This window comes from Megascapheus bottae, chromosome 5 (genome assembly GCF_031878675.1).
Source record: "Megascapheus bottae isolate mThoBot1 chromosome 5, mThoBot2.hap1, whole genome shotgun sequence".
Classification (NCBI taxonomy): domain Eukaryota; kingdom Metazoa; phylum Chordata; class Mammalia; order Rodentia; family Geomyidae; genus Megascapheus; species Megascapheus bottae.
In genome coordinates, this window is record NC_143513.1 from 77,928,812 (window position 1) to 77,944,448 (window position 15,637).

The 15,637-nt window shown below is 40.2% G+C and overlaps 1 protein-coding gene across 1 annotated transcript; it reads left to right on the forward strand.

The window, feature by feature from the left end:
* Positions 1 to 545: 545 nt before the first annotated feature.
* Positions 546 to 1,884, forward strand: Tas2r60 (taste 2 receptor member 60). Its single transcript, XM_090332253.1, is given in 3 exon segments — positions 546 to 662; positions 706 to 1,249; positions 1,838 to 1,884. Coding segments are annotated over 3 exon segments (708 nt in total).
* The last annotated feature ends 13,753 nt before the right edge of the window (positions 1,885 to 15,637 follow it).

Genomic DNA, 15,637 nt, shown 5'->3' on the forward strand with positions numbered 1-15,637 from the left:
TCCTCCCCCCATCTCCTCCTCCCCTGTGGACATGAGCTCTGAGTCTCAGGAGGGAGTTTATCCTGTGGGTTTCATTGCACAGCTATGCCAGGCGTGTGGGTATGTCTTCGGTGTGTCAGCCTAGAGAGGTGTGCCTGCCTATGTAAGGGACACCAAATGCAAGGGCCTGATATCTTATCCTTAGGGAGGCTGACAATGGGCGGGGAATACGCAGAAGAGCAAGCAAATTCATGGAGCAAATTCAGGGGACTTTGGAAACTCAACCTTGGCAATATTTGCATCTATTCAGAAGAGATGAAATCATTCTTGCCCTGAGATCACCTGTGTCCTCGAGTCTGGTCTACCATCTACACCCGAAACACCTACAGTGAGACTTATTCTGTACGACCTTCTGGAGCGACCCAGTCAAAACAGCCTCTGAAACCTGAGGCTCCTTCCGTTGCCCAGGAGAAATGAGTGTAGGTCACACAGCTCCGGGATATCAGGAAACTGACAAGACCATCATCTTAGTTATTATTTTGTTGCTTTTGTGCCTGCTGGAGAAGATGAGCAATGGCTTTATCATTGCAGTGTTAGGTACAAAGTGGTTGCTACGGAGAAGCTTGTCACCTTATCATAAATGACTGGTCAGCCTGGCACTCTCTTGCTTCTGTCTACAGTATGTGGAGATAGGTAAGAGTATTTATCTTTTCCAGTATTTAACAGTCTTCCCCTTATAACCCTATGATGCAACTCATAAACTTCCTGTGGGACTTCCCGAATGCTGCCACTGTATGGTTTTGCACCTGGCTTGGTTTATTCTATTGCATGAAAATTGCAAACTTAACCCTCCCTGTCTTCCTCTGGCTAAAGTACAAAGTGCCTGGCTGGATACCATGGATGCAGTTCAGTGCTGTGGGGTTCTCTGGCTTGAACTGTGTCACTACAGGCGACCAGATGCTAGACCAGGACTATCTCCAGAATGACTGGCAATCTTGGAATGGCACCCAGTCTAGCCTAAGAAACTTGTTTGAAGAATTCTATTTCTTCTGTCTAAAACTGATTATGTGGACAATCCCTTCGGTTATGTTTTTGCTATTCATGGTCCTGATCCTCATGTCTCTGAGAAGACATATGAAGAAGAGCCTGCTGAATACCCCAAGATTTCAAGATTCCCAGATTCAGGCCCCTACCAGATCTCTCCTTGTTCTTTTCTCTTTTGTCGTCCTTTTCATCTTCTGTTTCGTGTCACTGGTTATCAGTTCTGCCAGTACTTTGCCACTTCAGAAACTTGGGCACTGGGCATGGCAGGTGGTGATTCATCTGTGCACAGGAACTCACACGACAGTTCTGCTTTTCAGCAACCTTGGGCTTTGGGAGATATTGGAGAGGGGTTGTTCTTCAAGGTATGGCTCACCCTGAGTTCTAGTTGATGCTCCCAGACATGAGACAACAAGACAGAACACCTGGCTGCAATGGAAGAGAGCTTCTTTCCTGGCTACCCTGGGCGATTTCTCCCTCTTTGCTAAGTTTTGGGATCAGAAGAATAACCTCAAGATAACAGGATTATAAGTGAGATCAAAAGTCCCCAAGTCAAGGATGGCATTGCATTCCTAATACAAATCCCCATGGGAGGGACTTGATGTTGTCACAGATAACATAACCTTTGCTTCCTCTGGCATGGAGCACATGGTGTTTAAAATTATCCTTCTGGGAATCAGGTGCAAGCCTCCTGACACATCAGATGTGTATCATACTATTTCATGTATTGACTGGGACTGGAGAAGATTTTTTCCCCACTTTCCTTTTTGCTTTGGCAGCACCCTGTGAGCCGCCCAATTCTGTTATCATTCCGCAGTGTTTCAGTCATCGACCACAGTTGTCTGTTTCCCACTGGGATCGTGATACAGTCCCTGGAGTCTGAATTCTCCACAGAGAGCAGCATGGGGTTATGTGAGCAGCAGACTGCTATCTTAGATGTATGTATCCTCAGAAAACCTTTAGAGATCTCTCTGAGAACTCAGGAGGTCTAGAATTCATACATGATTGATATTTTTGCCATCAACCTGGTATATGGATCTATTCTATAAATTGTGAGGTATATAGATCCAGATATAACTTGTTTCATGTGGTTACTGGGATCAACTGAAATTTCTTTATATGGATAATTAGTGTAGCTCTGTCTGAGGCATAAGAATAGAGAATCAAGAATAAAACGATTCCTATTTTGGTGAAGAAAGCACAAAGATTTCTTTTCACAGCTCTTTGAAAATGATCTCTAAATATAGTCACCTTACCCCCATTCTCTCCTCCTTCTGTTTTCTCTCCTTTCTTCCCCTCCTTCTTTTCTTCCTTCCCTCCTTTCCTCCTTCCTCCTCCTTCCTTCCCTCCCCTCCCTCTCTTTCCCTCCTTCCCTCCCCCATTTTCTTTCTGTTTTTCAACAGTCTCATTATGCAGCCCAGGCTAGTCTCCAGCTCACAATCCTCCTGCTTCATTCTCCTGAGTGCTTGATTTATAAATGTATTACTAACATATCTGGCTGAAAATAATGTCTTAAAATACTAGATTTTTAAAAAAATAAAAATAAAAGACTATAAACACCATTAAAAGAATTCAAAGCCGGCAGGTTTACCATAGCACAGAGTTTTCCTCTTCCTTTGCTTCCTTCCTCCCTTCATTGTTTAATTGAATTTATTTTTCCATCTTGGATTTGGGTAAATTCAGCTTCTGAGTTAACTTCTACTACTTACCCTCTACGGAGCCCTGATTAGTAATCAGTATCTGCCTCTAATTTTCACCTCTGCAAAGTCTCCATTATTTTCTCTCTTCTTTCCATTCCTACGGCCACTTTTCCAGGCTGGAAGACTTTCCTCTTTCACATGCATGGTTGTAGAGTTGTTCTCAACATGTGCTCTGTGACAGTGTTTCTTCTACTCCAATCAAAATGACCACTGAGCCTTAGATATATGCCCTAAAGGTCCATGTGTGTGAAGCTTGGTTCCCCAGGACAATGATATGGAGAGGTGGTGAATCTATGACGAGTGAGGCCTAACTGAAGGTGAATGGAACATTCAGACCTCAGTCAACCTCAGAAGGGATTCAGGTGGTTCTGTAAGGATTAGGTTAGTTCTCAAAAGGGCACTTTGTCATAAAGCCAGGCCACACAAAGGGCATGTTCTGTTCATCATGTCACTGTTTGCCTTTATGCTTTTCCACCCTATTTCACTTTATCCAGACCCCCTCATCTGAACTTTCCATCTACCAGATTCATGAACCTTGTTTTCTTTACAGATTTCTGGCCTCTGGTAGGGGAAGCAGCAGCAGTCTTGCAGTGCAGCTCTGACGGGCTCTTGTGGAAAGAGAGAAGAGAAGTTGCTAATTGGCAAAATGATCAAGAGGAAAGTTGGCTCCGATCCATGGATGATGAAGATCATAGAGACCAGTAAGGTCATCAGACAAACTGTACCTGAAAAATTAGAAACAAAGCCAGAAAAAGACATTGGAAACGGAGAGATATTTGGACAAAGACGTCAAAATGAGAAGGGAGCAAAGAGAAAAGAGGCCGAAGTAGTTGACAAAGGAATGAAAGATTTTCTTGTGAGAAATAGAGAAGCTACAGGGCAAGTCCAGCTTCTGATGCAGCAGAGGAGAAAAAATCTAAGTGTGATGACCATACACCCTGTCTTGTTCCTGTCTCCTTTCTGGTATAATCCAGAGGAAGACATTTTTTTTTCATTTTATGTAAAGATATATATATATATATATTCATATATGTCACATTGTATATACCATATTACATAACCTAATACTTCATTATAGGCATTTAAAGTATTATCTTATTTTTTCTATACTTTTTTATTGTTGATGTAATGTGTAGAGGGGTTACAATTACATTCACCAGATAGTAAGTGCATTACTTCTCACACACTGATACCCCTTCTCATGTTTTTGTCCCCATTTTCCTCTCCCCACCCCTCCCAATTATCTTGTTTTCCCCATTCCCTTTCCTATTTCAAATAATCAAATAAACATGTATATGATATACCAGGTAACAAAGTCAGATACAGTAACAATATGAGATTAACCAAAAGGCAGCAAAAGAGAAGAGAAATAACATAGTACATTAAGAACAATAATCACACAAGATAAAGCTCTTGTTTCCATATCCTAGAGATGCAAGATTTTTTTAATTTTTTTTGTCACTTGTGGGGCTTGGACTCAGGGCCTGGACACTCTGTCAGTCCCCGAGTCTTTTTGTGCTCCAGGCTAGCACTCTACCTCTTGATTCACAGCACTACTTCTGGTTTTCTGATTCTTAATTGGAAATAAAAGTCTCATGGACTTTCCTGCTGGTACTGGCTTTGAATCTCTATCCTCAGATCTCAGCTTCCAGAGTTGCTAGGATTACAGATGAGAGCCACCAGTGACTAGAAAGCCCTTTTAATGAGAAAGTATCCCAATCCACTCATTTTTTAGAAGGGCAAATACCCTTTTAGGGATGAAATCATTCTCTAGTTGCCTAGTTTTTGGTTCAACCAGAAAAAAATGAGATAATAAATCACAGGAGATTGTGGCTCTTTGGGGTGTTAGCTTACCATTCTACGGGCAAAGGGTTAGTTTCATATCCTATAGAACAAAGTATGCTAAATAACAACTTGGAATCATGATTGTGCATGCCTTAAATTTTTTTATATTAGTTATAGTCTTACATTGTTTTTGGTAGAATTATTTACTTAAAGCAAGCTACTTATTTTGATCATTGCTTTCCCCAAATTGTTTGGATTCTGTAAGATGTTGGGTTCTGATAATTCTGTTTTTCCAATACTTATATTAATATGTTGTAGAACGTTGGAAATTTGAGTCTGTAGTATATATGATATAAGATGGTGAATCAGTAGGTCTTAAGTGACAGTTCATCCACAGTTGAGGATCCTTGGTAAATTACATCCTCTTAGGGAAAGTTTGCTCCCGACGTTGAAGCTGGAAAGTCACTAGAAAACATTTAAAAGGAAATCACACAGTACATGTCTTTTTCGATTCTCAGTGCATGTATAAGACTCAGGTATCAACTGAAATGTCTCTGAGCCTCAACATCATCAACAAAACATCTATCATAAAAACAATCCAGCCTCGGGTATTTTGTTATGATAATACAAAATGGATTGACACAGTTACCACTACCAGTTAATCTACTGGAGGTGAAACTTACCATTTCAACTGAACCCTAATCCCCCTCAGTGTGTACTAAATGAAACATAGGCCTCTAGAGTTGCCATTCAAGGGTCTCTACGTACCTGGCCACAGCCCCATTCTAGAAGAATCCTGTGTATCAGTGGATTTGGGTTACTGCTATGATTTGCATACCTGGAGCTTCCTCCCTGAAGTCGTGAAGTGGATTCTTTTATTCTCAGACATACCTGTTAAAATTTGACTTTCTCTTATATTTAATAGGTAAATGTTAGTTCACAAAGTACCTCTCTTCAGTGAAGCTTTTTTTTGATACTCTGTAAGTTTTGGTTGCTCTCTTCTTATAAGACATGGAAGTTGACATTCGTTCATGTGACCTGTAATTTGCATACCCACTCCTCCCTAGGAGATGATAAATTTCTTAAAAGCACAGCCTGACTCACATGCTTCCATCCATCTTCTGCAGCAACTATGTGCATTGCTATATTAAGGAAAATGGTCTGTTGAGCCTGAAATGCAGCTGTCAAGATGCATCCTTTTGCTATATAGTTATCTCCAGGTTACCTACCATAGTTTTAAGGCTATGTTCAAGCTGTAATTCCTTTGCTTGTGGGGATGGCTTACTTTTTGGAATTCAAACATCTATTAAGTTTTCTGTTTGATTCACGTACAATGTGGAAATGATAAGTGTGTGTATGAGAGCGAGTATTTAATATTGTGTCTTTGGCTTCTTTCTTTCTTATACATTTGCTCGTTGCTAAGCAACAGTAACAGAAAGCTATTCATATTAGGTCTTTCATATCAGAACCTGCGTGAAGTGCCAGTTCTCTTCTTTGTTATCGACCCTGTCACAGTTTCCAATGTGCCTTACATAACCTACTCTCTGTTCCTTTCAGGCGAAAACAAAGAAACAAATGAACAACCCACCATCTTTCACTTCCCCATGGGTCCATTGTCCTGGGAACTTGAACATATAAGGAATGAAAAAAAAGACAAAAATGATTTGTTGTATTAAAAAATACCTAGTAGCTTATTATGATTCTTCCCCACAGTACGATTTTTGCCTATATGATACTGATGTTTAATAATAATAATTAGTGTGAAAGGCATAGGAGTGGAATATTAACTTGCTTTTTTCCCCCCTGATTCTGGGGCTTGAACTCAGGGCTTGGGCACTCCTTGAGCTTTTCTGCTCAAGGCTAGTACTCTATCACTTGAGCCACAACTCTGCTTCTAAGTTTTCTGGTAGTTAACTGGAGATAAGAGTCTCATGGACTTTCCTGTCCAGGCTGTCTTCAAACTGCAATCCTCAGATCTCAACCTTCTGAGTAGCTAGGCACATGGCTCAGGAGCCTGGCTTTACTTTACATATTTTATGTAAGCTTAATTTGCTGCAGAGTTGAAACTGAGACTTAGATAGGTTTATTGAGGCCATAGCTAGTTAGTGGCAGAAGTGAAAAAATTTACTACAGTAGAATTTAAAACAGTATGGGCTATAGCTCCAAGATAGTTTGTCTTGCATGCACAAGGCCCCGTGTTCAATCCTGAGCCCTAACAAAACAAAACAAAACACTAAAGTCAGAATAAAGGAAAGTACTGTGGTATTGATGTAGAACTTAATAACAAGAATAATAAGTTGAATGCAATAAAAGAAATCAATACATAAGTAGATCAACAGAGAAACCAGACAAAAGATACCTGAGAAATTATATATGATAAGTAAAGTGTTTTAAGTCAAAGGGAAAGAGATGGCTTTAACAGTGTTTTAGCATGCTGGTTCTCCAATGGAAAAATGAAATGGAAGCTAAAGCCAATATTGTTTTGTAAGTTCCAAATAGATGATGTTTAATCTAAATGGTGTTTATTTTTTTAAAGCTTCATTTTTATTTTAAAAACACATTCATTTTTATCCTATATTTATATATATTTTTTTGCCAGTCCTGGGCTTGAGCTCAGGGCCTGAGCACTCTCCTTGGACTTTCTCAAGGATAGAGCTCTACCACTTGAGCCTCAGCACCACTTCCGGCTTTTTTCTATACGTGGTACCGAGGAATCGAACCCGGGTCTTCATGCATGCTAGGCAAGCACTTTAACCACTAGGCCAAACTCCCGGCCCCTTTATCCTATATTTTATCCTTACCTTTTGGATGTCATTGTGTGTGTACATTCTCTTCAATTCTCATAGAGAAACTGTTTTCCTCTGGGTTCTTAAGTCTAAGACTAGAAATATTTATATCATAATGAAAATAATTAATTGGTGAATTTAACCTATATAAGGATCATAGAAATCCTTTTTTTTTAATTTCAAAGGACAAGTAACAGACTGTTGAAAAAATTTTAGGACTATCTTTAAAAGTTAGCAGCTGGGCTGGGAGTTTGGCCTAGTGGTTAAAATGCTTGCCTAGCATGCACGAAGACCTGGGTTCGATTCCTCGGTACCACATACATAGAAAAAAGCCGGAAGTGGTGCTGAGGCTCAAGTGGTAGAGCTCTAGCCTTGAGAAAGTCCAAGGACAGTGCTCAGGCCCTGAGCTCAAGCCCAGGACTGGCAAAAAAAAAAAAAAAAAGTTAGCAGCTGATGTTTATTTCTTTTTTTTATTTTGTTATTGTTAGGGTGATATACAAAGGGGTTTCAATTACATGCTGATGTTTTTAATATGCAAAGCATTTTATAAACCAATGAAAAACACAAGCAAAATCATAAATGGTGGTTAAGTGACAAAAATGGATAATTCACAAAAAGAAAATATAGAAAGCAAGAAAACATAAAAAGAAACTATTCCTCACTGTAATGGGAGAGGTGGAAATTAAAATAGTAAAGAGTTTTCTGCTGCACCCGAGCCACATAAATTAGTAGTTCCCCCCTTCTTTCTTGGATATCACATAAGAACAAGAACGTTGAAGGAAATTCCGAAAGCTTCATTCTGGCAAAGCCAAGAGAGATAACCCATACATTCCAATTCAGATAGGATTGAGGAGTCAGGAAAAAAAGTCTGAAGAGAATCCAAAAAAGTACCATGCAGACAAACTAAGAAAATCTCAGCAGAGAGAAACGAAGCATCTGGAACTGCAAAATCTATTAGGTATGAATGCACTGGGTATGTGCCAGCATAACACATGAATGCAAAGCTCCTACTAAGTTACTTTCTCTGGATCCAAAATGTGGGCCTGGTCTCAGGCCACAGCTGTGGTCGTCTCCACTCCCAGCTCACTCCTACAGGGGTTGGAAAGCCCAGTTCACCAAGGGTTGCTGGGCCAAGGCATTAGCTGCGCAGGGGCTGTGGGCTGTGATACCTCTTAGATTATTGATCATGTGGCTTTCTCCTCCCAGGGACTTATCTCAACTGAGTGAACGTATTTGAGAATGACAGAGTCCCGGCAAAACGGAAGGTGTAGATTATGACTGGTCACTGATGGTTTTTCATCATTGCTTCTTGGTTGCAGCTAATAAATGTTTCGAGAAATAGAGGACTAAAAGGATCATGCAAATCATAATGATAAAAGTAGGCACTAGATGAAGAATATGTATTTCCTTATAATTAATGGAAGCACACGCAAACATGAGGAGACACAACATAATAAAATACTTAAAAAATCCCATAAATTTTTAAAAAACAGAACAAAATAATGTGCCAATGTTAACACTAAATATCTTAAGCATACAATTAAATAAAAGTGGACATTATGCATTAAGAATTGTCTTCTTACTGGTTCAAAAAGAAAAACACGAGGGATGGGAGTTTGGCCTAGTGGTAGAGTGCTTGCCTAGCATACACAAAGGCCTGGGTTTGATTCCTTGATACCACATACACACACACACACAAAAAAAGCTAAAATGGTGCTGAGGCTCAAGTGGTAGAGCTCTAGCCTTGAGAAAGTCCAAGGACAGTGCTCAGGCCCTGAGCTCAAGCCCAGGACTGGCCAAAAAAAAAAAAAAAAAAAAAAAAAAAAGAAAGAAAGAAAGAAAGAGGAAAGCAAAACACATACCTACATACCTATATGTATTTAACAAATAAAATGATGGTATAGAAACTTTGATAATGAAAGAACAAAAAATTCCAGGTAAATGTGGACAAAGGAAGAAAATGCCTAAAGTTAGTAAGTAAAAAAACGAGAGAAAAATTAAGTTTGAAATGATACGAATGCCTGTGTGCCAAGTAGTATAGCAGCTGTGTATGAATTATGGCATCTAAATTTACAGAAAAATAATGTGCAGGCAAAAACATTCAGAGCAAAAGGACTTACTTGTGTCATGTAGAAAAAGTCTGAGTTAATAATTTAGCTATTTACGGATAAAAAAACTCTCCCCACACTTAGAAAACTAAACCTCTTTCCAAATATCACCACTATATTCATTTTTGTTTCTCCTTCATCTCTTATTTCCATACAGTTTTCACCTGAGAGCAAACACACACACACACACACACACACACACACACACACACACACACACACACACACATATCACTGGCACAAAAATCTGCATCCCAGGCTTTTGCGTCTCTAAAGAGCAAGACTTGGGCCGGGAGTTTTGCCTAGTGGTTAAAGTGCTTGCCTAGCATGCATGAAGACCCGGGTTCAATTCCTTGGTACCACATACATAGAAAAAAGCCGGAAGTGGTGCTGAAGCTCAAGTGGTAGAGATCTAGCCTTAAGAAAGTCCAAGGACAGTGCTCAGGCCCTGAGCTCAAGCCCAGGACTGGCAAAAAAAAAAAAAAAAAAAAAAAGCAGGACTTATCTGAATTCAGGACGACTCTCTCTGGTCTTACATGTCTTCTGAAGTTCATGGTTGTCTATGTCAGATGTGTCTCACCCATAAGGGATCTGGCACAGGTTCCCAGCATGCTTTGCTTCCTGTTTTTTTATTTGTTTTCTTTCAGTATTTGACAATTTAATCTTTCAGTTTCTCTGGACAAACCTTTCTACACTGCACTTCCAGACCCATCAGTGACTGGGATTCCATTCACACGGAGAGCCAAAACCATTCATGGATATCAGACTCCTGGACTGTAGCCTCATAGGCAGGTAACAAGCTGCCCTGGACACAAGGGATTGAGGAAGCTATGATCACAGAGCTGTGAATGCAACCGTCCTAGGTAAATCTCTAACTCTTTTGTGTATTACCACCTCCAGCCAGCCAATTGGGTGCACGCCATGCTTCCATCTACTGTATTAATGCGGTGGTTCCCAAACTGGTTTTTACAGCTTTGGATGTTCCTTTGCCTTTGTTGTATTTTCAACAAAGCAGGCAGCAGGAGTAGAAATACAAACCTTATTCATCATGTCACATCTCATAATTCCCCATTTGCTTTTCATTTTAGAGTGAAAGCCCATGTCTGCTAGAAAGAATGAAGAAGCCTTCTCTGTGGTTCTCTCCCCTCCCCCCACTATCCCTCTCTCCTCATCTGCTGTGTTCTCTTGCACACGTCTCTCACGTTGGCTTCCTGGAAGGTCTTTCCACACAGCAGGCTTGCCATGTCTCGGGGGCTCTGGGCTGGGTGACCGCAGGGTCTGGAATGTCCTTCCCAGATGTTGGCCTGGCTCTTTCCTGAACTTCTTTCAGGGGTTGCCATGACAACTCTGCCTCACTTCCAGCCCTCCTACCCTCTATTCCCTGTTCTGCTTTTTGCTTCCTATTATCACCATTATCTCTATATTCTTACTTGTATCATTTGCTGTTTGCTTTCCTCACTATAATGCAAGCTTCACAAAGACAGGGTCAGAGTTTGACTTGTTCCTTATTAACAAATGGCTGACAGTGTCTATGTGTTGATACTATGAATGAATTTTATTTTATTTTATTATTATTATTTTTTGGCCAGTCCTGGGGCTTGAATGCAGGGTCTGATCATTGTCTTTGGGTTTTCCTCAAGTCTGGCTCTCTGCCAATTGAGCCACAGCACCACTTCTGGCTTTTCTATGTACGTGGTACTGAGAAATTGAACCTGGGTCTTCATGCATGCTAGGCAAGCACTCTACCACATGAGGCCAAACTCCTGGCCCCATGAATTTTTTTTTATTACAATTAATGAGACTGTAATGCAAAAGTCATTCTTTAAAAATTCAAAGGTCAATCTATGTGTGCAAGAATGGCTACTCAAAGTGGACTCATCAGTTGACATTCATTTATACAGAAACTTGGGTAATATTTTTTCTGGTTCACAGATACAACACCAGCCTCAGAGGGTTTATTACTGCCCATTTTATTTTACTCTTTAACAAGAGTTTACCAGACATCTAGATACAGAGGTCTATGTGTGCTGAGTACAATGGGCATGTGACAGTAGGGTATAATGATTCCAGAAATTTTGTCTGTAACATATGCAGCCAGTTGGACAGAAAAAAGTGAAGGCTTACCATTAGTCAAGAAGTAATATCTGACCCTGATATGAACTAATATGTAACAACTCGAAAATGGAAGTTAACAAGACATAGTAGATTGTTGAGCACTCCCCCTCTCTGTACACACACACACACACACACACACACACACACACGAGCAAGCACTGGGCCTTGAACTTGCAGCCTGTGCTGTCACTTTCCTTTCTTGCTCAAGCTTGGTATTCTACTCATTGGACCACACTACTGGATTTTTGCTGGTTTTCACTCAGATTGTCTGCCTGGGCTAGTTTAGAACCAGGATCTTCAGATCTCAGCCTCCAGAGTAGCTAGGATCATAGGACTGAGCTATTGGTGCTTAGCTTGTATGATCTACTTACAATGTTCTGCTGAAATTCTATTTCTTGTTGAAATACCAGATACTGGAGCGTTTACATTCCTTTTTGATAGCAATCTACTTGTTTTGACATTTCTTTATGTCACTATGTTAAAAAATTTATTTTTGAATTCTTGCATACACATGGCTTGTCTTGCTGGCTATTTTTGTGATCCACTCAGGGGAAGCAGGGTTAGAAGAGTCACAGTCCTCGAGCCGGAGGTGACTTGTGGGGACTGAGCATCTGGAGCGAACTTAACCTTGTGAGGCAGACAGTGTGTAGGGCTGCAGCTCCTGCTGGTTTTACTCGGGGTCTGCTTCAGCCTGCTTCAGTGGCAGACTTGTAATGAAACTGTTTTCAGTGTTCTGAACGACTAGCCTTGGGGATACAGAAAAGCTTTGAAAAGGGCTTTACCAGCCAATGAGTGGTGGAAGGCATTTTGAACTCTAGTGAGCTCAGCTGACAGAGGCAGTTTTTAACTATAAATAAGTCCTGTCCTGGGGATAATGATGGGAGCCCAGGGATGAGGGAGCAAGGGACCCATGGTTGTAACAATGGGGTAGGGGGATAGGGAGGTTCTTTTTGAAGAGCTCTGTATCTCTTTCTGTAAATTAGCTCATGTTTTACAAGTGACAGATGAATTGCTTAGGACATAGTATCAACAAAGTGCAAATTGGTTCCTATTTTAAACAATATGAAACTAAGGTTATATAATTATTATGTTTTCTCCATTAGAACTAGAGTCCAGTCTCTCTGTCTGTCTGTCTGTCTCTGTCTCTCTCTCTGTCTGTCTCTGTCTCTGTCTGTCTTTGTCTCTGTCTCTGTCTGTCTCTATCTCTGTCTCTGTCTCTCTCAGTCTCTGTCTGTCTTTGTCTCTGTCTCTGTCTGTCTTTGTCTCTGTCTCTGTCTCTCTGTCTCTCTCTCTCTCTGTTTCTGGGATTTAACTGAAGGTCTTACACTTGTTAGGCAGGTACCCTACTATGTGAGCCACACCTCCGGTCCCTTTTTGCATTAGTTATTTTCAGCATAGAATCTTGCCCTACGCCTGGGTGATCTTGATCGCTGATCGTGACTGGGTTTGCAAATGAGTACCACAAGCTCAGCCATTGGTTAAATGGAGTCTTTTGAATTGGTTTCTCCTTAGGCTCACCTCAAAGTGGGATTCCCCAATCTCCTTTCCTCAAGTAGGTAGCCACAGTCATTTTATGAGGGCAAAATGTATTTCTGTCTTTGGGAAGAAAATAAAACATGAGGACTTTCCTTTTGAGATTACTGGCTCTCTGGTTAGCTGGCAGAATCATTGGGGGAACTACGGCGTGAGTCAGTGTCTAAGTCAAGGTCCACTTAGTTCTATAGGATAGCATGCAGAGGTACAGTTGTGTGTGGTGTAATGACAGTTTGGTTACATTGGACCATGTGTATGGTCTCTTAAGACTGTAATGGGCCTGAAAAGTTGTTTGTTTTTCTGCCTAGTGATATCGCAGCCTAAAGAATTACTGAAGTATTTGTTATTGATGTTGGTGTGAAGAAAATGGATTGCATTGACAGTTGTATAAACATGCAGCATTACAATTATGTAAAGTATATACTACTTGATAATGTATAAATATATACTACTTGATAACTCCTGATTTATGTATTTAGTATGCTACACAGTTGTTTGTTCTTTTGTGCCTACTTCTATTTATAAAATAGAGGTTTACTGTAAAACAGTATGTCTCATTCTGTCAGAAGCAGCTTCATACATAAATACAGAGTTAAATCTTCCATCGCTAGTTCGCTATCTCTGTCTCTTCCCTCTTTGCCTCTGTCTCTCTGTCTCTGTTTCTCTCTTTGTACTTGTATCAGGGCTTGAACTCAGGGTCTTGTACTCTTCTCTTTTTCTAAGTGTTTTTTTTATCACTTGAGCCATATCTTTAGCCCAGATTTTTCTGGTTAATTGCAATCTTGTGGATTTTTCTGCCCCAGATTGCTTTTGTTGAACTGGTGTTGAGCTCTCACCCCCCCTAAGTACTACAGCTAGGATTCTAGCTATAGGGACACTCACCTTGCATCATGACTATCTCAAGAGGCCACTTGAGTGTCTGACCCTTGCTGTTGAGGTTTGTGTGAGAACACTATGAGATGGTAGAACAATAGCAAAATGGATCAGAATGAATCCCTGTCATCCAGCCGTGCAGTGCCTGTATTGTCCTTACTGTTGGGGTGTTTCAAATATCAAGAGCAGCAGACTGTTCCATATTACATCTGTATTCGAATACTTTTGGAATATATTTGGAAAATCCCCAATGAATCTGGGAAAAGAATTCTATTTCTCCAGTAAAAATGAATGATTTGCGTTTAGGTGATTTAGTGACATTACATTTTGTATTAGCCATGTGACACATTTTATTGCATCTGTTATTGTGGTTGAAGTTTTACTAATCTTATCATTATCTGGGAAAAAACCACTACTGACTTTTGGTAGTGAATTTAAAAGCGTCTGTACTAATATATATATATATATATAAATATAAATATAAATATTCATACATCAAAAGGGTCTCATGAAGGAAAACAACTAACCTCAGTCACTGAATACCTACTTGTGTTCCACTATATGGATGAGGTGCTGTTTTTACCCCTCACAGAACAACATGGTCTCAATGAGATCCAGAGCTGACTTTGAAATGGAAGCATGCCCACAGTTAAATGATTCAAATCGCATACCAAGCTCAGCAAACATTCTTTGAGCAAATCCTTCTGAGAATTCTGCAATGAGTAGTCATAAGCATTTTGTGAGGAAGGACTGAGGACTCACAGCAATAGATGGATGAGAAAAAATTGTACTAAGTAAAGTAAGCCAGATCCAAGGAAACATAAGCTGTATGATTTTCCTCATTTGTAATCATTAAGATGTGCCTATAAATCTACAGGTCAACTTACTGAACAGGAAAAAGAACAAATAACTACACCTGGATTTGATAAATTAAGCAGCACTCCAAGCATATACACAGTGAGAACAAAGTAAGATATTCTTAGGAGAAGATCACAAGGACTCAATAGCTTTGGGCATTTGATCATATAAAATGATGCCTATCGAAATGAATTCCAAGAAATGGAAACAAGAGAGTTTTTATTGTACTTGAGGTTCTTCTTTTTCAGTACCCTTTGTCTTGTATGTACATTTATCTGGTATGGGGAGGGGAAAGAGGAGCACAGAAACAGTGGGACAAAAGGTGAACTAATTCACCACTCATACTAGAAACTGGAAATAAACTATCATACAATTGGGGGGGGAAGGAGGAGAGGGAAAAACAGAGATGAGAGAAGGGGTAACCCTGCTCAAAAGGAAATGTAGTCATGTGACTTATATACCTGTAACCTCTCTGTATGTCACCTTTACAATAACGTTTTTAAGAATCTAGAAAGAAAACCACAGGTACTGATGAATGGGAAAAAAGTTGTAGGCTGGGAGTTTGGCCTAGTGGTAGAGTGCTTGCCTGTCATGCATGAAGACTCAGATTGGAATCCTTGGTGCCACCTACATAGAAAAGACTGGAAGGGGTGCTGTGGTTCAAGGGGTAGAGCTCTAGCCTTGAGAAAAGCCCAAGGACAGTACTCAGGCCCCGAGTTCAGCCCCAGGACTGGCAAAAAGCAAAAAAAATCATTTGTGAGTCCTAAGCCATTTTTAAAGATTAGAGTTGTGAAGGATGATATTTTGCAGAGTGCCTTGGCTGTAGGGACATAAAGTCCCTTTGATGTGGGGCAGCTCT